Source organism: Rhinichthys klamathensis, unplaced genomic scaffold (genome assembly GCF_029890125.1).
Source record: "Rhinichthys klamathensis goyatoka isolate OS25496 unplaced genomic scaffold, OSU_Roscu_1.1 h1tg000571l_1, whole genome shotgun sequence".
Taxonomy (NCBI): Eukaryota; Metazoa; Chordata; class Actinopteri; order Cypriniformes; family Leuciscidae; genus Rhinichthys; species Rhinichthys klamathensis.
Window position 1 is genome coordinate 1601071 of NW_026607037.1, and position 23300 is coordinate 1624370.

At 38.6% G+C, this 23300-nt stretch overlaps 2 protein-coding genes across 2 annotated transcripts in view; one reads left to right on the top strand and one right to left on the bottom strand.

The window, feature by feature from the left end:
- The first annotated feature begins 1318 nt into the window (after positions 1-1318).
- On the top strand, positions 1319-2959 carry si:busm1-163l24.4 (uncharacterized protein LOC368754 homolog). Its single transcript, XM_056239867.1, has one exon. It carries the CDS (start codon positions 1511-1513, stop codon positions 2351-2353), a length of 843 nt encoding a protein of 280 aa, XP_056095842.1. The 5' UTR covers positions 1319-1510; the 3' UTR covers positions 2354-2959.
- A 4850-nt stretch (positions 2960-7809) lies between these two features.
- vat1 (vesicle amine transport 1) overlaps positions 7810-23300 on the bottom strand; it is a 31748-nt gene continuing 16257 nt past the window's right edge. The window contains exons 3-6 of the mRNA XM_056239902.1: positions 17057-17227; positions 15603-15692; positions 10523-10764; positions 7810-8843 (exon numbers count right to left, since the gene is read on the bottom strand). Coding sequence (XP_056095877.1) covers positions 8550-8843; positions 10523-10764; positions 15603-15692; positions 17057-17227 — 797 coding nt within the window. The 3' untranslated portion in view covers positions 7810-8549. The remainder of the gene's footprint in view (positions 8844-10522; positions 10765-15602; positions 15693-17056; positions 17228-23300) is intronic.

Below are 23300 nucleotides of genomic sequence, written 5' to 3' on the forward strand. Positions count from 1 at the left end.
GACGCATGTTTAGAACCCCAAGGCGACATCTAGTGGTGAGCTCCTATGCCCTACTCCCTGCGAAGGGCAGATTGCAGAGCCCTTAAAGTGGGACTGTGGAGTGAGCAGGGCTCTAGTGTGCTGTTAGGCAGCCGTGTGGAACGCACTTGATGAAGGGAGCAACAAAAGACAACATAATTTCCTCATTATTTTCACCTGGGATGTTCCCATGACAACGCAGCACGGTGTCCATCAGCTGGTCTTACGACAGAAATATAATGCTGTCAACATAACGGATGCAAATACATTTTTATTTTTAGTTTCCAAAAAAGCTTTTAAAATATGCGTTATATATCTGTGTGTCTCAACTTTAAAATTTTGGACCCTACATTACCTAACATTTCTTACGAAACTTTTCTTTATGAAAATGTAATAACATGAAACAATTTGTACAGTGTAACTGATGTATAGATAAATATCTTTCCTTCATGTTTTTCTTCTTTATCTTTTTTATTTATTTATTTTAGTTTCCAGCTCATTGTTCTTTTCTCATTTGTATTCTGATGACATTGAACATATTGTTAATACATTTTGTACATTGTATACAAGTTGTATGTCATAAAAAAATGTAATCTCTGTATGTTTTGCACAAATAAATAAATAAAGTATAATTTTAAGCTGTAAGCACCAGCACGCATAGATTTATGGATATCTATGCCAGCCATGGACTGTAAAAGATAAAAGATGCCAGCACGTCCCAGCCGGGTTCGCCACTTATTTGGTTCCCCTGGAAACATTTCCGTTGTGGTCTGTGTTATTTGCAGGCGTTTCTGTATTTGTGTTGTGAGCTTTTGCAGCGCGTTTCAGTATTTGGTGTTGTTGTGAGTATTTGGAGCACAGGTGTGTTGTGAAACTGATGAAGATGTTTTCTTAATTTGCGGGTGCTTTTTTTTATTTGCACGCGTTTTTTTCTATTTGCATGGGTTTTCTTCAATTGCTGCGCGTTGAGCTCTCTCGGCCACCGTACATTAGGCTACATGAGTGTTTCTCACAAATGCTTATGCTTAACATTTTTATTTAAATCTTTATTTATATAAAAAAAATACAATCCCATTATGCTCTTCAAGAAGTTGGTTGAGCTGCAATGTGCAGAGCTTTAATCTAGACATATAGTGACAACTTAGAAGAAAGTATATGATTAAAAAAAAATCAAAGCTATCTTATATTTGAGCTTCAAATACATTTGTATTTTACAGTTTTAATGTCTTTACTAATCGTAGAAAAAAAAATAGTAGGCGTGTCCAAATTTTGGCTAGTAGTGTATTTTCTCAAGAAAAAAACAATGAAAAAATACTTTGTTGACAGGGTTGAGATGCTCATACCTGTCCAACAGGTTACTGCACTCAAACACACCAGTTTCTTTTTCTCTCTTTTTTGCCCTCACACGCTCAGTGCGGAACATGATATGTAGGGAGAGAGAGCGAACATTGAATGTAAAACAGACAATTATTCGTTCAGATAAGTGTGTGAAATGGCAGAGGAGTGTTTCAAAGACCTTGATCCATTCAACTGTCCCATCTGTCTGGATGCCCTCCAGGATCCAGTGACGATTCCCTGCGGACACAACTACTGCATGGGCTGTGTTAAAGACTATTGGGATAAAAAGGGTGGCAAAGACGGTGGTTACAGTTGCCCTCAGTGCAGGAAGACCTTCTCACCTCAGCCTGTTCTCAACAAAAACACCATGTTTGCAGAAGTGGTGGAGCGGTTTAAAAACACAGGACTTCAGGATTCTCCACCCACACATGACAATGGACCTGGACACACGAAGAGAGAAATCTGTACTGCCAAAAAACTCAAACCTTTGAAGATGTGTCCAGAAAGCGAGGATTCATCCTGTAAGATTCACCTAAGATATCATAACAACGACTATCCCAGAGAAAAGCACACAGTGATTGTTGTAAGTGGGGAAACTAAAGGAAATATTTGCTCAAGGCACAACAGACCATTGGGAGACCGACAGTTCATCTGCCCCCTGTGTCTTGATGAAGTCCATCAAGGACATAAAGTGTTTTCAGGGTCACCTGAGAAGACAAAAACGCTCAGGAGTAAAGACAAAACAAGTGGACATGGTAGGAGACCATCTCATAAGAGGGTTCATGACACTGAGCATAGGCATGGACATCGGAGTGGACATACTCGGGGCTCACATGCTAAAAGAGGGCATGAAACACACGGACATAAAAGTAGTGGACACAGAGGTAATTCACATGGGCACAGTCATGGAGCTGGACACAGAAAGAAAAGACTGGGAATTATGGTCATGACAGAAACTGGCACTAGAAGGACCACTGTGGAAAACAGAGCGCTTTGAAGAGCCTTGAGTTTGACCACAGAGTTGTAGATGAAATGTTTTCTAGAGGAATGTTGCTTTACTAGATTCAGGCGTCGACTGAAATCTCAAGCATCACGTTTCTTTTTGAATGACAGCTATCCATTTCTGGATACATTTAATGTTCATTCTATTAATATTAATGAACATGATTGTTTGCTGATATTCTTAATTCAATGTTGGGTGTATAACGAATAGTTTAACAGCAAGAAAACTTGACACAGCTAAAATAACTTGTACACTTAGATTACATCTCATTAATCTTGAAGACTTCCTACTAGATAATACGTTTCCTGAATGTTGTATCGGATTCATTATCAAGGATAAAAAAAAAAAAAAAAAAAAAAAAGGTTTATAAACATTGCACTCACATTAACAATCAATTTCTAGCCAATGTTTCAACTTATTAAATCTAGTAAGCAAATTCCCACTGCATTTCCTGGCCTGAAAATCTTTTTTTTTTTTTTATATATTTCTTTATATTTCCAGGTTGTCCATGTCTGTAAACAAATGTTTTAGGAATTAAATTCACTGTTTGTGCTACTCTTCAAATAATAATAATAATAATAATAAATGTGTTTATCAGTATCTTTGTCATTTTACCATAAGGTGGTTACATTTTCACTCAACATCCTTTTAATATATTCACATTAGAAGGAAAGTAACAAATATGATATTTATTCTTGTTTTAGGAGAAATAAACCAAATGTACTGTGGATGGTTTAAAACAAACTAAATAAATTTACAACAGGGGTAAGAGAAATAAACTTGTTTTACATTTAAATGAAGTTAAGTTTTTCTTACCTCATCAAAAAAAAAGGCAAATAGTTGTATTATTAGCTTTAAACAAACCTCAGTAGTTTTTAAATGTGTCAAGTGTGTAAGAATGTTTAGATATTTATAGTGAAAAGCAAGTGCGTCATATCATTACGCCTGCGTCATATCATTACGCCTGCTGCACTCATGGTACGGCAGTGAAGTTTCTTGATTATTACGCAGGAATGAGAGTATAGTTCCTAGCCATATCAGCCTAGAAAATCGCAACTTTACATTTTCCGTCGGTCTTAGTGCACGATGTAACTACAGAAGAGTCAAGTTTTAAATAGGAAAAATATCAAAACTCTTTGGTCATTTTTTTTTTAGAAATGCTAATGGTCTTGTCCACTCCAATGATGTATGCTAAGCTATGCTAAAAGTGGTACCGCCAGAACCGGAGATCGGCTGAATGGATTCAAAAACGGTAAAACTCAACAGTTTAACTCTGGGGGAGTTGTAAAATGAGCCTATTTCCAAAAAAGTGGAGTATCCCTTTAACTACCCATGTGTATATAGTTTTGTGAATGATAAAAAGGTTTTAGCTGTACTTGACCTGATCTGCTTTCCAAATGCTTTTACAACCCAGTGTTCTACCTCATCTCAGATCAGATTGAAATAAAATTCCCTTTTATAAACCTAAATAATGTGTAGTGCTGTAGTCTAAATGTATAAATTTATATCTGCACCATGTTCAATAACGACTCTGTAAACACCTCTTTTAGTTATGCTCTTTAATTAGTCCTGGAAAACATGTAAGGCAAAATGGTCACATCACACACAGAAGCGTTATGAACTCTACGGTCCTCATGACCACACGCGGTCCAACTAAACCAGAGTCGAGCACAGAAACAGCAGCACTTCAGATTCTCACAATTAAATGGAAAAAGTTCTGATGGTTTAAGAAACAAACAACACCACAAACAACCCATGGTGCTTCTCTGACGTGTGTGGAGGGGAGGAGCCTTAATGCTGATGGTTAGGGGCGGGGTTTGAATTAAAAACCAATCAGTGTACAGAAATGTAAGCTGGTGGCTCTGATTCGCTCTTTAGTCAGAAGGCAAAGCAGGAAAGTTGGAACTGTAATTTACAGATTGCAAACGGAGCCTTTCATTACTCGAGATCTCCATGACACTTTGCTCGCAAAAATATGCATCCAAACATACATAAAAAATGCATCAAGACATTGTGATGTGTGCAGCGTACATTATTTTTTTAGACAAAGATAGATCTGTTACGCTGAGCATGTGTGGGAAACGGTCCACAATGACTCACTGTTTCTTGTATGTGCCAGACAAAGAGAAGGCAAATACATCTGCTATATAAATTTAGACCTAAAAGCGTTTCAAAGCTTCATTTCATTATTGATTTTTATAAATGCATAAGTTAATGAATACATTTCACTGTAGGCACACCAAAACTGCACTGCGTTTGTGTATCTAATATTGTAAATAATGTTTAGACATGATACGATTCAGCGCTGGTTAAGGCTGCATTTGTAGCAGGAATTCTGCACTCTGTAAACCTGAGGGGTGTTTCCTGTTCTGGGAAAACTATTGGAGTGAGAGACTGAGGAAGGAAGCAGCTTGGCTCGATCCGAGCCTCTCTCTGGCTCCCAGTCGCACAATTCCAGATCCATGAGAGACACTCGCACCTGCAGCTGAGCTCATTGTGGAGCTGTGCACGCTCCAAAAGAAGGAAGAGGAATAATTCTCCAAACCATCATCCTATAATAATCGTCCAAACCTTGAGAGATTTAAAGCGAGCATTCCCAGCCCAGATGTCATTGTTGTTGGGTGTGTGTGCTATGAACGTCTCTGAACGGACCCAGCGGTGCGCAACGTTTGCCAACGCAGACAGATCCAGGGACGAAACTGAATCAACAGCCGCTCTGATGTCATAAGCAGCCGAGATCAATTCCAGAACCGGAATGTCGCTGCTAGATCATGTGGGAATTAAAACAGCGGGATTTGCTTGTGAACGGGACTATTATGTTAAAAGAATAATTCAACCAAAAATTAAAATTCTGTCATTTTTTTACTCACCCTCACATCGTACTTTGAAGGACATTACATTTTGGTTAACATTGATTTCCATTGTTTGGATAAAAAAAAAAAAAAAACTTCTCAAAATATCTTTTATGCTCCAAAGACATACAGATTTAGAATGATATGAAGGTGACTAATTAATGACAGAATTTTAACTATCTCTTTAATATCACATTCATTGAGAAACAAAAAAGCGAAAACAACAGCCAGCAAACGCTCGTGGCCTGAAACCGCTTGGAAAACTACACTGACATTAATCATTCGTTCGTTCTGACTGCTGCTGGATCTTTTTGTTGGGTTACCTCTGGTCATAGGTTATCAAATATTACCCATGAACACCCACATGATACACAAAAAGTGCATCCATAAACAACAGTACACTTAATCTGGGAGGGGTCTCAGGTCAGTGGGAATATTCCAGCCCTTCAAGACAGCAGAGCTGAGAGACGGTGTTGGGGACGAACTAGTGTCTACGTGTGTGTATATGCATTCACGTGTAAACATGCGTGGAGGCAATCTGGTGTTGGTCTACGACTGAGGCACAGTGAGAACGAGAGGTTTTGCATGGATTCGAACGTTAGCGGAAAACAAATAAGTCAGAAATCAGTCAGCACCAATAATATTCAGGGCGTAGTCGACCACACACGACAGGAGCAAATTCAGAATCTCAAGATCTTTTACTGCGAGGTCATTTCGACAATAACCACAGACGTTTAGGTTTTTTTTCATCATCTTTCATTCTTTGTTTTTTTTTTCTTCTTCAGTACAGTAAGCACAGTTATAGCGAAGGTCACACCTTCACAAAAAAGTTTGGCACACTCGGTCAGGACCAACAAAATCACATGATTCATCACATTTTAGAGGAACTGCAGCAAAGCCTTTTGAACTTAATCTACTGAAATGCAGACCACAAAAACAAACAAACATACAAAAAAAAAATCAAACAAAATACAAAGAGGACGGATATTTTGCACTGAAGTGTTAGTTAGGGTCACTTGGTGCTCTGAGTCACCATCCACAGGAACACAGGAAGAGAACTAGCAGAACACAACAAGAAACTCAAAGTCAACCCTTCAGACCCGGAACTAAAAACCGGATCGGGATTTAGTAAGTCAGAACATGGTAACTCTTCAGACGAGTATGGCAGTTCCAAGCCCATCCCAGTGCATTCTGGGCCTGAATGGTTATCTGCACTCATATAGTGATTATGTAAACACGAGCATGCATCCAACAATGCAGCCTTCTGAGCATCTCCATGCACGTTCAAACACTTGTTTCTCGGTTTAAGAGGTGTATAAAGAGCGAGTGTGTTGGTGGGAAAAAGAGAAGAAACAGAAGGTCTAAGTGAAGACCCGGACGGGACCCAGAGATACGGTGGATCGGGAGTGGAACCGCCATTCTCTACAAGGGCAAGCTGAGTGCAAACGATAGCAAACCAATGCAGGCCGTTCATGGGGGCCGAAATATTCAAGAGTGATGGTGAGAGTTAGAAACTGACAGGAGGAGAGAAAGAGACGGTTAAAATGCCAGACGGTAGCATAAGGTAGCATGAGGGAGGTAGAGAGACAAAGTAAGAAAGAACATCTGAATCTAAATCCGACAACAAACCTAAGGACAGACAGTCAAATACAGAAATGCACATACTCTCTCACACACACACACACACACACACACACACACACACACACACAACAAATGCACATATAAAATAGGGGATCTGGTTTTGTTTCACATAAACACTCAATGAAATGAACCAGACTCGTAGTGTGAAAAGAAAGTGTTCAGCAGGTGTCTTGAGTACTTGAATGATAGCACTGCAATGCATATAAATCCCAAGCGGAGGCAGTAGATTACTGCTATCTGAGTAACAGGGGAGAGGGAGGAGCCTAAGAGAGGGAGTTGCCACATTCCAAAATACATTCAAATAAAACCACTGAAGTTTATCATATAAAAAAATCTGCTGTGGAGATGTGAGTGGTTGTATGTTTGGGATGTGGGGGTGAAACCTAACTGTCATCTCTAACTAGCCTAACTGCTGTTGCTATGCCAACCACCATGACGAAAAGGGTAAGAGAACAGGGAGAGAGAAAGCGTAGTTGGAAGAGCCAGAGTGGAGATCATATTTAAATGTGAGGTGCAGGTCAGCTAGATCACGTGGTAAGCTGTCACGGGAACGAGGGGCGGAAAGCGTCAGGATCCTGAGGAATCCTGGAGGAGGTTCTGGAATGAAAGGCCACTCCTGTCTTTATGCGTCCACATCTGATACAAGAGAAACGATGGGAAAAGGGCTGGGAGAATGTTCTCTATAATTGGTCCTGTTTGCCAAGCTAGACTCATTAAAAGCCTGGCACTTGCCCGTTTTAATGACATGGCACATTGATCAGCTGAAGCCTAGGACAACCTTGTTAGTTTTTGGGATAATGTTGGCGAGGTGTTTGAGAATTTAGTACACATGCGTGTGCATGAAAGAGGCTTGTTGTCACTCTCGGCCAATCAGAAACCACCCTGACTCCTCCAGGGGGCGGAGCTTGAGTGTATGTCAGTGAGTCTGGTCCAAAACAACATAAACAATGGGAGTGTAGGTGGGTGCTCTTGTTTTGTGTGCCAAGGTGGGCAGGAAAAAAGTTCTTTCACTATTGATGATGTACGACAAATCAAACAAACGCATCCACTTCAGAACAGAAACGAAAAGAGAACGGAAAACCCAGTTTCACAGCGGATACACAAACACACAGAGGGGTGTAGAGAGCGAAAAAGGTTGTTTTTGGTTTGCGTCTAAAAAGATAACTAATATTTCGGTGGAATACAATAATTTTATAGTGCATTAGTTTGGCAGGAATATTGTTAGAGGATATGGTAGTACAATTTTAAAGGGTGCAGAATAAGGTTATTTGTTATATAATTAAAGACATTGGTTGAGTAAACACTGTGGTGAGATTTATAAAAAGGATAATACTGCCCTAACACGCCTCGGTGGCGTGCAGTCATAAGAAAGAGTTAGAAAGGATGCAACAAAACTGTGAATAAATACTACCGGGTTACAACAGAACAATAAAGTGGTGTGTTCCCTTGGTGTACAGTGTGTGTGTGTGTGTGTGTGTGTGTGTGTGTGTGTGTGCATAAGTGGTCTGTGAATTCTGCTGATTGAATGATCGCAGAAATGCAGATCTGATCTAATGTTAAGAATCACCTGGGCTTAAGCTAATTACACTATACACCCCTCCATTCACACACAAGACACACACACACACACACACACAGACCACTCCCAAACCGCTGACACAGACACAAAGCACATCCACAATGTTTCTCTCCCCTCAGTTCTCCTCTTTCTTGGCTTCTTCCTTCTTTTCTTCTGGTTTCTTGTCATCCTTCTTGGTCTCTTCCTTCTTGGTCTCTTCTTTCTTCTTCTCCTCTTTTTTCTCCTCCTTCTTGGCCTCGTCCTTCTTCTTGTCGTCTTTCTTCTTGTCGTCCTTTTTCTTGTCGTCTTTCTTCTTCTCCTCATCTTTCTTGGCCTCCTCTTTCTTCTCCTCTTCCTTCATGGGCTCGGTGGTGAGGATGATTTTACCGATGTTGTGCCTCTCTTGCATCCTACGCATGGCATCACCGACCTGAGCGGGAGAGAGAGAGAGAGAGACTGGTGAGGGTGTGGATGAGGAACGGCAGAGAGAGCAGCTTGACTGGCCATCTGCTGTGGTAAGAATATCTAACAAGCTGTTGACAGTTGATCTAATACTGAACTTCACGCGCACACAAACACTATTTATGAGATTTTATGTGTTCAATGTTTTGGTTGCTTACTATTACTCTAGCGAGTAAGGTGGCTGATGACCTAAAGGCACAAGCCTTTAGATTTGCACCATTGTCAACTGCTTTGCTGGCACTTTCATCCTAAAAGAGCATTTTATTATCAATGGGCATTGGACAAAACGCCAATTTTGATTTCATGGACTTTATTTACTATATTTCACTGCAATCACAAAAAGCTATTTGAAAACAGAAAAAAAAAAACATTGTCTACTGACAAGACTGACAGGCACATTAATCAACAAATGGCAGTATCTGAAAATAGCCAAATATCAGCGGATATTGTTTTTCAACGGCCAGTACTGAAATTTAGATTTAATTTAATAAAATTCATGCATTTTACTATTTATTATTACAATTAATAATGATTTTTTTTTACTATTTTAAATTATATTCATATTTTTATAATTATAAAGTATTACATACATTTTATTATGATACATGAGTATTTAAATTATAGCAAATTGGACAATTTCTAAAATAATAACAATAATAATAAAAAATAATTAATAATTAAATAAAAATAAAATTATATATATATATTTTTTTTATTTATTTATTTATTTATGTATTTATTTATTATTTGTGTTTTTGAAAACAATTGTTATTCAGCCAAGCATCAACAGTTGTAATGTCAAAATGGGCCAATAACGGACAATATATCGGTCTACAAAAATGTGATAAAGTACAACTGAAAATTAATTACTTTTCTTCTACGAGTATTGATCAACGTACATCAGCTATTCTCTGGTCAGTTCACCAGCCTCCTTCTCTGTTTTTCCCCCAGGTCACCTCTCCTTTACCACTCTACCTAACAACCAGCGCCACAGCAACAGCGAGCCATCTCCTAGCAACGAGGAAATGCAACCTGGCCCTGACGATTGACTCGGACAGATTGAGGAAAGTGAATGAGACAGGAAATGAGAGTGAAGGACAGGGAGAATGAGTTACCAACAAACATGGAGCACTTAAAACAGCGCTTCTCTCACCCATGAACTGAAATCTTGTTGAAAAATGCGTTTCACTTGAATGTGAAAGCACTTCATTTTTTTCATTTTTTATTTTCTATAACACCAAAGTCTGATGAGGCTGATAAAAAGCCCGGATCGTCAAAAAAGCATCAGCTCGCATTCGCAGTTACTTACTGTAAGCAGGAAGAGACGTCTCCATAGCAACAGGGGAGATAAGAAAGGAGAAGAAATAATAGGGAAAGATGGATGAAAGAACGAGTGATGGACAAAGCAAATATGCTTGATCAAAGAGTGGAAGGAGTACATGGATGGTGGTTGAGGAAGATCATGAAAGAACACCCACGCATATATATATATATATATATATATATATATGCTCAAGGTGGAATCTCAATGGACTCCAACATCCTGCCATAAATACACTCCCAAATGAGTTATTTTTTTCCGTAACGAACTTAGAACACACAGATCAGTTCAAATGACCCCCATCAGACTCTCATTCATTCATTCACCTGCTCTAGGTGGTAGGTGGAGTCAATTCGGGGCTTGATCTTGCCCTGTTTGTACAGGTCCATAATGACCGCCATGGCCTGAGCAATGAGCTCACTCTCAGAGTCCAGGTAGCCCAGGTGAAACCCGCAGACCGAGCGGTTCCCTTGGATCAGACTCAGGGTGTGAACGGAGAACTGCTGGTACCAGGTCTTAGCCACTGCAAACAGGTTCTTCTTCTGGCCCGCCAACATGTTAGCGGCACCTGCAGGGTCCAAACACAAACATCAGGTTGACATAGAAAACATAGATATGCATCAATCCATTAGGATCATGGTTTTGAGTCTATTTTTAGTTTCCAGGTACTTGATTTTGGCAAGATATTACTATGATTTAGGGGATGGGTGGTATGACCGAACTGTTTAGACAACACTCTGTATCACAGTGATAGAAAATATGAAAAAAAAAGGGGTTTTAAATGCCGCCTTCGTGAGCAGAAGAGACTTTCAAAAACACACAATTTCTACCATCATACCACCCATCCCTATGTCCTAACATGTAAAAATGTCTTTGCATGTGCAAGGCGTTTGAACTGTAAGCATGTTTCCCGAGCATGAATAGGTATTTGTGAGTTTTCTGCGTGTAAAATGTGTGTGTGGTTGACCGATGGGTGAATTACTGCTTAATGGCTCCCACAGTGAGCGTTCTTCATTTACAGAGGAATGACATGCCTCTCTTTCCCTCCTTCTCACTCTCTTTTTCTCTTTTCCAACACTGCACTCTTTGACCCGTCTTCATTCGCTCACTGTCCGCACATCCTCTCGTGTCGCTTCCCATGTCTGTCACTCCCTCACTTGTTTTCTCCCTCTTGTTTTAGTGTCTCTCCTCACGATTTTCCTCTTCATTTAGTACATGTCCTCTCTTTCGTTTTCTAACAGTCTAACCATCACTCTTTCTGTTCACTTCAAAGGTGGCTTATTAGCATGAAATAAGATAAGAAAGCCACATATTGGGGAGACACAGGATAGAGTAAATTACACTCTATAGTACTATTAGAAAAGGGGAAATGTACACACAACAATGACAACCCTCTCTGTTTGTCTCTCTTTCTCACACACAATGACACAAGCGAGCTCTGAGTTGGCCTGTGATTTGGACCTGACCCAGTCTGTTACATTCGGACACATTCTGGGTTCTGTGTCAGATAGAGGAGCCATTGTTCTGATAAGGCAGGATAGAGGAAGAGAGTGAGTGAGAAAAAGAGACGGAGGGAAAAAGACAGTTGGGTGGGACTACAGGGCGCCATGTTGTTTAAGGGGTCTTGTTCCAGGTATTGTGTTTCTGAAGTTGATTTACTGTAATATGTCACTGTCAAGCAGGCCCGGTTCTTGGCAGCTATAGAAGAGTGGGCTGGCAAATACCATTGGTGGGCTTCTTTTATTTGGGGGGGGGGGGGGGGGGATGGGGGGGATAGGGGGATAGATAGATAGGATAGATAAGATGAATAGATATGAATAGATATAGATAGATTTTTTTTATCTATCTATCTTATCTATCCTATCTATCTATCTATCTCTATCTCTCTATTTGGCGGGCTGGAGTCACATGGACTACTTTGATGATGTCCGTATTTCCTTTCTGGACAAGGACAGTATATCGTACATACATTTTCAATGGAGGGACAGAAAGCTCTCGGACTAAATCTAAAATATCTTAAACTGTGTTCCGAAGATGAACGGAGGTCTTAAGCCTGGAACACACCAAGCCGACGCCGACGAACTAGCCCTGATGAAAGCCGACTGTTGTCGCCTCGCGTCGGGGTAAAAAGCTGCACTACCGAGAGAACTACTGCCTACTGTCAGCTAGAATGCGCGCTCTGCGCCTGCGTGTAAATGAGACAACGATCTATTTCTGCAGATATATTCGTATATATTCGTCATTCAAAAATAGGGAAACCGACGCTGACGGCTGCAGATACACAAACCATAAACAAAGCAGTGCGTGCTTACCGTTTTAAATATCAATCCTGCTAAACACTTTCTTTATTTCACTGCGCTAATATTGAAATATTCGCCAATGAACACTCAGGTAAGATGACGTAACATAAGAACAGCCTTATATCTGTAGAGTTTTGACTTCTTTGCTCGCTGTTTTGCTATTATTCCCGTGCATTGACTCTTTCACAGAAACTATCTTTAGAAAAAAGATATGTGAAGTGTAATTTAATTATTCTGATTGGCTGAGGGAACTCAGCCAATCAGAGTTCCCTCTTTCACCGACGGCCCGACGCCGATTCAACATGTCGAATCGGCCGAAACAAAGCCGACGAGGAGGACCAATTTCAGCCGACGGCACGGAACCGTGCGGAACACACCGAGGAAACTTAGTCGGCCGACGCACAAAAACTGCCCAACTGCCGACCGTCGGCTTGGTGTGTTCCAGGCTTTACGGGCTTGGGACGACATGAGGGTGAGTCATTAATGACATAATTTTCATTTTTGGGTGAACTAACCCTTCAAGTGTTAGACAGTATTCTGGGTTATTACGTGTGGAAGTTTGTCTAATAATTAGAATCTGTTTTTTCAGAATTAAGTAGTAGGAAATTACTAGTCATCCAGTTATTTATATCAGCTATGCATTCCGTTAATTTTGTGAATTGGTAAGTTTCGTCAGGGCGTGAAGAAATATAGAGCTGCGTATCATCAGCATAACAGTGAAAACTAATGCCATGCTTCCTAATGATTTCTCCTAAGGGTAGCGTGTACAGAGTGAACAGCAACTGTCCGGAAAGAAAATGCCACAGAAGCCTACTGTAACAAACGCAAGTAAGTCTCTGTTGTCCCCAGTGTGTGCATGTGAAGTTTTAGCTCAAAATACCCCACAGATAATTTTTTACAGCATGTTAAAATTGTCCCTTTTTGAGGGTGAGCAAAAACGTTTAGTTTTGTGTGTCCCTTTAAATGCAAATGAGCTGCTGCTCCTGGCACAGAGGGCGGAGCTTCAAGAGCTTGTGTATGTTAGCAACTCCGATTACCTCACGCAGACAAGCACTAAAATGTCAGAAACTGTTCTGCCTTTTATGTTTAAACTGGAGTCAGACAATGATGGAGAGGCTCAAGAAGAAGTGACATGTAGAATCCAACAGGACGATTCTGAATGGTTAGTTGATGAATTTATGTTGCTGATGGAGTTAACCAAGCGTGCCGCACAAGCCCTCAAAAGTGAAGGCAAAACGTCTCGATCGCCCCCCGGTGACCGGTCCTAGTATAGGTCATAAACCCCGCCTCCCCATGTTATTCAACGGGACGCGAGACCAACTAAATAATTAAATTACACTTCACATATCTTTTTTCTAAAGATAGTTTCTGTCATTTACTGTAGTTTCTATCACGTTGATGTAATTTCAAGTGTTTGTTTTTAAAATAAGTTAGTTTTTAGTTAGTTATTTGATGCTATAAAAACGGTGCTGTGACATCATGATTGACAGCTGTGATTGACAGGTTCTCTGTGCGAAGTATCACTGAAGTACTAACAGACTTTTTTTCATAATGTTGACTATGTGTTTAGTAGTTGTATTTACCTTATTTTAACGAGGTACTGCAATCAGCAGACATCATTGGAGAGGAACGGAGCAGACAGAGGCCACTTAAGAAAAGTGCGGGGCGTGTGCTTGCGATTAATTCAACGAGAGTGGGGGCGGGGCCTTGATTTCGCGGTTTTACTTCCTGCTCACGACTGCGCATGACTGGTCCCGAAAATGCTACTGCGCAGACTCAAGTTCCAATATGTCAGCGCCATATCGGGACACTGGCGGCTTCAGTTCTCTCCAATGGAAAAGAGCGAAGGGGCGTCGTCCATCTTTTTTTTTACAGTCTATGGAGTTAACTATCTTCAAGTCTTTGATTAGCATATTCTGTCATGATAATCTATAAAATCGCTCGTGTGGGAACTGTTGTAAAATGCCTACAGAGCTATTGCATTTGTGTTGCGTACTGTATTGCATGTGAAAAGGATGCGACAGCTTGAGCAGACTCACAAATGCGCTCGACTACAACAACTCTTCCTCTTCTCAACACGGACTGCCCGTTCCCGGGGGCGGGGTTTATGTACATTTTAGGGTTAGTGATGTTACCAGCCGTTTGTTGTAGTCCTTTAAAAACGATTTCTTTAAAAGCAAACATATTCCTTTGCTTTGAACTTTGAGCTTTGTAACTTTGCAGATGTTGTTTATTCTCATACAGCAACATTACACACTAACTAAAGTTAGAAAATGAAAATCATAATAAACCACCGCTTTAAAAAAACGTTTCTCTATACCTACCTGCACTGACATGCTTCTCGAGTTTTCAACAGCAAAACGGGTTCTGTGACTGATTGAAAGATAAACAGCTCATCCATATTTCAGTGTTATTTAAGCAGACAGTTTGCCTTGTACATTCAGTTTAACAACATTAACAGCAAGCCAAAGATGGCAAGGTTTCAACTGAACTATGCATTTGCATTCATACACTTACATTATGTTCCTGCTCCGTTCTTAATGAGCAAGTTTTTTCTAGTGTATTCCAACTGATCAATGTATGACCCATTTAAGTCGCTGCCAAATGACACTTTTAAAATCAGTCAGAATTATAAAAATCTATATTCCTATTTACAAGAAAATATGAAGATACATACATATTTTTGCCTGTGTGATTTTCAGCCTCTGCTTTTCCGCTACAGACTGAAGCATCTCGTGAGTGTATAACACGCCACACTGTTACTTTCAGCTAATAAAAGAAAAATACTACTCTTTTCTGGTGTTATTTTTGGATTGGATGAGTATTGATTAAACTTCTGAACACACAGCCCGCCCGAAAAAAAAAAAAAAGATTAACACTGTCTGTGCCTACATTTTGATTGTGTGGGTGTGGCAGACTTTCGCTCAGCACACCCCCTGCCCTGCTGTTAAGCCATTCAGACGTGTCTGTGGTTTGTTCAACTTAACCAGTAAAACCTCAGATTAGACATTACTTTAACTGTGGTATTTGGTCGAAGTGATAAACTTGTCTTATATACATGTGGAATGTACGCAAGCTGATATTCAGAGTGTCCCTCGTGGCTCACCGTAGCTGATGAGCTTCCCCATTGGCTTCAGTAGGTTGTAGCCCTTATGGGTGTCAGAGCCTCCCAGAGGATCCAGAACAATATCCAGCCCTGAAACACACAGGCAGAAAGACAGATGCTGAATTACCAAATTATTTCTCCTCCTTCATTTACCATATTTATAAATACTGTATCTATAAGTCAAATTCAGAGTGCATGTGTTCAGTTAACACATTTTTGTGTGAATTGTGACAGAATATTGTGTAAATTAAATGTTAATTAGCAGTCATTAACAAGATAAACAGCATGTAGCAAAAATATAAACACAACTGTTAAAAAAAGTTTGGGGTCAGTAATATTTTTTAAAAGAAATTAATACTTTTATAAGCAAGGATGCATTAAATTTATCATAAGTCACAGACAGTAAAGACTTTTCCATTGTTACGAAAGATTTCTATTTTAAATAAAAGCTGTTCTTTTTAACCTTCTCATCAAAGAATCCTAATAAAACTGTTTTGCGTTTCTACAAAAATATCAAGCAGCACAACTGTTTTCAATATCAATACGGTTTTTAGTATTTCTATTAATAAAAGAATCCTATAAATGTTTATTTAGTTGATATTTTTAGCAACGCATGTTGACAACGTTTTACCATGCCAACAGTCTAACAGCTAAAGAACAACACTCTCAGAAAAGCACTTTCTACATTGTATCTAGTCCAAGTCTTTGTTTTTTCCCTTCTTTTTTTTTTTTTTGAAGTGTGCTGGTGTTGAGTTTTTATTTATCCCATTTCAGAATCTCTATCTTATACTGCAGATGGCCTTGTCTTAGCAGTTCAATTTTAGCACATCAGTGTATAGCTGAACACAAAAACAGTTATTTTATGGGTTAACATTGCTCTAATCTTGACCGGAGTGGAATGTCATCAATGTGATAATGTTTCTAAATTTCTAAGATTGCTATGGTCAGAGGAGTACATCAAATAAAATGTTCATCAGGGAAAGAGTTAAACAAAAACAAAGGAATTTGTTTTGTCCATTTCTCTGATAAGATAAAAGAGTAAACAACATTTTATCAGACTGCGTGTTAAGAGTTAAAACCTCAATATACACATCAGATACACAACCAAAAACACAAATGTGGAAGGCAGAGTAGACAGATGACTCCAAGGTTAATATACAAAAACGGTCCGTTAACAGCAATTCAAAGCAGAAAAATTCATTATAGACTTCTTAGAGGAGACTTTATAGGCTGTCCATTCTGTCTTTAATTGAAGTATATTTACTAGGCTATTTGCACACGTAAAACAAATTCTGGATTCTTTGATGAAGAGGAAGTTCTAAAGATCAGCATTTATTTAAAATAGAAATCTTTTGTAACTTTATAAATGTCTTTACTGTCACTTTCGATCAATTTAATGTGTCCCCAAACTTTTGCATGGTAGTGCAAAGCTGGTTTGCGGTGTCTGTGCTTACCTTTGGGGCTTATTTTACGGATCTCCTCTACGTAATCACGTGTCCGGTAGTCGATGGGGTGCGTGACTCCACCCTGGCTGATGACCTCGTGTTTGCTGGCTGAGGCGGTGCCAAACACTGTGACATCGTTCACCGTTTTACACAATTGAGTGGCAGCGATGCCTACTCCACCTAGAGAGGGAACAAAACAAGAACTCTCTCAACAAAGTATTTTCAGCATTTTCCATCTCAAAACAAAAGCAGAACCATGTAAGCAAAGGGTACAAGAGGACAAAACTCAATGCAGCCATTTGACCTTAAAGATGAACAGCCACCCACATGTACAAATATTCGGGCCATTGTAGCAATCCCATTATGCCCGTTTAACTTGTGGTTCCAAGGACAGATAACTGAGTTTCTGTCTGATTAATTCTTGTTTCTCCGGAAGAAGAAAAATGCATTAGAGTAGAAACGCATTATAAAATCCATAACAAAAATGGGTCAGAGTCATTAACAACTAAAAGCGTAATGTTTAAATGTGGTGGTTTATGGTGAAAGTTTTATGAGAACTGTTTACTTGTGTGCAAAAGGCCTCATTCAAGAAACACGAGCAGAACAAATTGTCTAAATTGTTTGTAAAGCTGTTCTGACGTACATTTTCAGATTCACGAAAATGTTTGTATTTTCAAAATGTTAGTTGGTACGACAGAGATTTACACCTGCACCCTACCACGTGTAAATGGTGCGTAAAACATTTGAATGTTCTGTGTTCTAATTTAGGCAAACTGATGACATTGCATTTTGATGCACTATGTATCATTATAATATATCACGGGCTGATTTGCCCTGTGCTTTTTTTTTTTACTGTTCAACTTTGGCACTCGTCACTGTCACTTTTTACCCAGCCGTCCAATCACAGTGGAGGTGTGCAACCTTGAACATCAACTGAACAACAATGGAGAAGTTAATATTGCTGATTACTGCATTTTTATATTCAGTAATTTTCTTCAAAATGAGATACTAGTAACACATTACTGCCATGGATATTCTGTATCATCATAACCAAAGTATTTATTGGTTGATAAGTGGGTTCCTCAAGGTTTCACTCTAGGACCCCTTTTGTTCTCGATTTTCATTAACGATTTATCGCAGATTTGCTCCATCGGTAAGGTTCATCTTTATGCTGATGATACCGTAATTTACACAGCTGACTCTGATATTCACTGTATCCAGAACCGGTTACAAGCTGACTTTATTATGACTCAAAAATGGCTTCATAATAACAACTTATTGTTGAATATGGAAAAGTCCTTTTGTATGTTGTTTGGGATGAGGCACAGACGACCTTGTGCTCTTAACTTGCAACTTTATTTTGAAGATGGATCCTCCATGGAGAAATTGGAAAAATTTAAATACCTTGGACTGTGGATTGATTCTGAGCTTACCTTTAAACCTCACATTGATTATATCACAAAAAGAATGTATGGCTGTCTCAGTTCACTCTATAGATCTGTTAATTGTTTCACATATGAAGTAAGGAAAAGGTTAATTTCTCAGTTGATATTGCCCATTATTGACTAAGCTGATATCATCTACACATGAACACTAGTGACACTGTTCTCAAGCCACTTAATGTTGTTTTTAATTCTTTGTGTAGATTTGTTCTGAGGTGTCCTTTTAAAACTCATCATTGTGTAATGTATGCATCACTAAACTGGCTTCAACTTAATTCAAGAAGAGACTTCCATTGGTTTCTATTTATTTTCAAATGTGCCTACTTCGATTGTCCTCCATATCTGAAATAACTCTTGGTTCCTTGTAGTTCTATGTATCCACTTAGAGATATGCAATATCTCGTCTTTACTGTACCAAGAATCTTTTCAGCTGCTGGACGTAAAGCTTTTCATTATAAAGCTACTTGCGATTGGAATAATTTCCCTCTTTCCTTGAGATCCATCTCATCTTTTTGCAGATTCAGGTTATCTATATTTCAGTATCTTAATGTGTGTGCATGTTACTGATGTTGGACTAAACAGTATTGCTTGTAATTGTATTTTGTTTCATGTAATTGTCTAATTGATTTACCTCCTGTGGATGCGACCTCTGTCTTTCTTATGTGATCATACCTTTTTGCATTGATTTTCTTATGTAATAAGGGTTCCAATTGTGTAATGAGGTAAATGAGATGTACTTATTGAGCTAGCTATAACATGTCTGAGCTATGATGTGTCTTTGGTCTGGGGTGAGGGTGTAAACTGCCTAGTAACTTAATTGTTCTGAGCTTTTGTTTTTTGGTTTATTTGTTTTTTGTTTTTGTTTTACCTGTTGTATTATGTATATGTGTATTTGGAACCTCTTGAAAATGAGATGTTTCATCTCAAGGGGCTATCCATTAATAAATTGAAATTAAAATTACATCTCAGCTGGAAAAACGCTGTGCTTGCAAAGCGCTTTCAAGTGCCACCAGCTGGCCTTTTTCCGAAGAGCACCAGGCATTTTTTAGCTGGCCAAAAAATGCTTTGGTGGATACAAGATAATTGAACATTTATTGCTAGGCATATGATATGGCCAATTAGTCTCTTTAGCATTTTTGCTATATACTGGAGCCAAACAGGAGAAGGAAGTCCAGAAGACTCCACAGCGTTCCTGGACACGTAATTTACGTAGTTGTAACTCATGGGCGGGGATTATGCTAATTATGAATGAGCATGCATGCGCGGCCAATTTAACAAAGTTTGAAATTCATTAATATACACACACGTTTAACTAGTGAATCTGTGGTATACGAAGCGCTTGTGAATCCGGAGGAATGTTTTCGTAAAGGTCCATTTTACGCGCCCAAAATTTGCTCGTATATTTACTAAAGTTACATGAATGAGGCTCAAAGCAACAGCAAACATTACAATGTATTTTTTGTTACAAGCTTTAACCTCAAGACTGAGTGTCTAGGCTCCAGGAAAGCAGGTCACAATCATGAGCTCTTGTCTCGTGTCTAATTAATGCTAGGCAAAAAATATATATTTTCGATTAATCTTTTTTTTTTTTTTTTTTTTTTTTTTTTTTAAATGTGGTCGATTCAAAATCGATTCCCAAAGGCCACGAATCGATTTTTTCCCATATTCAGTACTCGAATTACGGCGGTTATTGCGCATAATTTGAATCATTCCCGCAGGTCTCCCACTTATAATGCGGGAAATTCTCGCAAACATTGATTCACTTTAGCATGTAGGTTCGTAGGAGTAAATTAATCCACACAGATTATAAAATCAAATCAGTCATTTGAAAACTTTCTCCGAGACGAAATTTCACAAACAGCGCGAGTGTTCAGTGGTGCTGCGTCTTCTCTCTCTGCACAAGGCAAGCGTCAAGCGCGCTGCAGGCGGTGAAACTACACACTCGCGTTTTCGGGAGTCGGGACATGACGGAATTGTCACTTGCACAATCGGGTCAGCATTGCATCGTAACGTAATGCTTATCATTTTCACGTCTTTTTAAGTCTTACCAGTTTAAACATGCAAGTGATTTTAAACTATTCAGTAGGCCTACTCGCACGCTCTCAGAGATGTTTTTCTCTACGTGCATACAGTAGACTAGCCTAAAGCCACCTCACAAACAGTTCGCCAGTAACAAAAGTTATTTTTCGCGGATTGTATCGCTTTAACTGGAAAAACACGCAAAATTATGTCAAAACTCTGGTCTTGGTGAGTAACCTTGTAAAGACAGTCGGTTATGTCTTAATCATAAAACGCATGTGACAGTGTGATAGACAGTATAATATAACAGTAATGGATCTGTGCATTAGTTCTTAAAGTGACAGCAGCCATATGTGTCTCATTAATTTTGTTGTCAAAACAACAAAAGATAGCTTTAATTGTAAGGAATCAGGATAAATAACCTATGTATTTAATTTAGTCAGGACTAAAAGACTATCCAGTGTTATTTTACATTACACTGGATTTTTTTTAATCCTGCATCAAAATCCTGTCTATTCATTGTATGCATTTGAAATATAGGAGTTGGGTTCTGTTTTAATGTACCCAAGTGTACCTAAAATACAAAGTTTAATATAGAGGTTTGTGGCTCTTAAATTCTTTTCATTAAATAAGCACTTGTAAACTTTTGTTCACTGTTCTTTTTTATAAATATAGGATTTGTATTAAATTAAATTCGTTGAGTCGAATCGAGAATAGAAATCGAAAATCGAAATCGAATCGAACAGAGCATGCGAATCGAAATGGAACATCTGAATCGATACCCAGCCCTAGGTCTAATATCTCAAAGATTCCATTTACATCAGACATGGCTGTGAGCATTTCATCTCAATTTTAACTGTGTCTTGCATGTGTGTTTCTAAGGGAGAGGCAGAGCAGTGTCTTAAAAGGTCACTAGTGCATGAACCTATAAAGGGTAAAGCTTATCTAATGACAAAATTAATAGAGTGCACATAGATACAGTGATGCACATAAAATGTGATCATCAAATGCTCTAGGCTTCAGATTGTGAGGAACTGGACTGAACTGGATCACACACACACACCCCTTTTCTTTAGCTAGCACTTTCCATGAACCGGATACAAAATTGCAGTGCCTGACGTTCTAAAAAAACTATTTTTCAGAAGTTAAATTTTTAATTCTAAGTAAACAACAGCATGGAAAAAAATAGCCTAGAGGAGACAAAAAAAAAAAAAACTCTAAAACACAAATAAAAATAGAGCCTGACAATCTTAAAAAAGTCAGTTTTAAAAATAAAATATATTTATATTTAAATTCGTTGAAATATAATAAAATAAAAACTTAAGCCAGAATGAGTAACAGTACAAATATAGCCTAAAGAGACAAAATATATACAAATGGGGGGAAAGAGTACTGTAGCAGGCTTGCAAAATACATCTAAATAAATCTATAACTCAGTACAGTCTAGCTTGTTTGGGACCAAATCATTTATATTTCTTCATTAACTTATATTTTCCTCTTATTTTTTGTTACAATAACACTGATAGCAGAGTTGAATGGTTGAGCTCGATGCAGTCAACACTTTCAATTTGTGTAAAAATTCAAATTGAAGTGTGAAATGAGAATATTTACTTCTCTTAATGATGTTACTTTGATCCAGTGAAAGTTGATTTACTGTGTGTGTGGATTTGTTTAGCTGTATGTCACAGAAAGAGTTCAGTGAGGACTGACACTGATTCAAGCTCATGTAATGTTCATATAGCCTACAGTATCTTCTGTTCCATCACTTCATTAAACGGCTCTCTCTTCCTCTCATTCGCTCGGTAGTGAATGAAGTTTGTGTTGCTATGGCGACTCGAAGAGTTGGTTTCTGTGAAAGCAGCAGGGCCGCCATTTTCTGTGTCAGAGAGCTCACAATGCATGAGAACACACGTCTCTTTCACATCGTGCTTTTTAACCTGCTGTCTCTCTCGTCTCGTTTCCTAGACCTCGGGGTTTGCGGTGCCAGGCCGCCCCATGACCACTGAGCTCCGATCACAAGACCTGCGGCAGAGCTGCCAAAGAGATCCCCTTAACCTCACAGAAATGTACACAAAATGAACCTCTTTCATGTGTGCTCATATCTACTAATCTCCAAAAATATGTGCACTTTATTCTCCTCACTCAGTCTCATGTGTTCGCTAAGTCTTTTGTGTGAATTTCTGCATAGGTAGGAGTGGCTTCAAGCATGGGAAACCAGCTCAGACCCAAGGAGCTCTAATACCTAGAGCAAGATGTTTATATGTTTTATATAGATTTTGTTTTAAAAGAAATGTATACTTTTATTCAGCAATGATGCATTAAATCTATCAAAAGTGACAGTAAAGACATTTTTGTATATGTTACAAAAGATTTATATTTCAAATAAATGCTGTTCTTTTGAATTTTCTATTCAAAGAATCCTGAAAAAATGTATCATGGTTTCCACAAAAATATTAGGCCGTTTTTAACATTTATAATAATAAGAAATGTTTCTGAAGGATCATTTAAATATATTAAAATAGAAAACTTATTTAACACAGTAATTTAAATTATTAACAATACTTCACACTATTAGTGTTTTACTGTATTTGATCAAATAATTGCAGCTTTTAAATTTAAAAATACAACAACTGAAATTCTATTTCTAAAATAATATTTCTTTCCAACAGTAACTATTTACCATAGAAATTGTGGTAAACATAGTTAAGTGGTAAGGGAGCATCTTTATTTGAAAATACTTTTGTCCACACTGGTATTTTATTGTGGTTTATTCAAGATAACCCGCCTCTAAA

Coding starts and splice junctions, on each gene's coding strand:
- si:busm1-163l24.4 (XM_056239867.1), top strand. CDS start 1,511: ATGGCAGAGGAGTGTTTCAAAGACCTTGATCCATTCAACTGTCCCATC.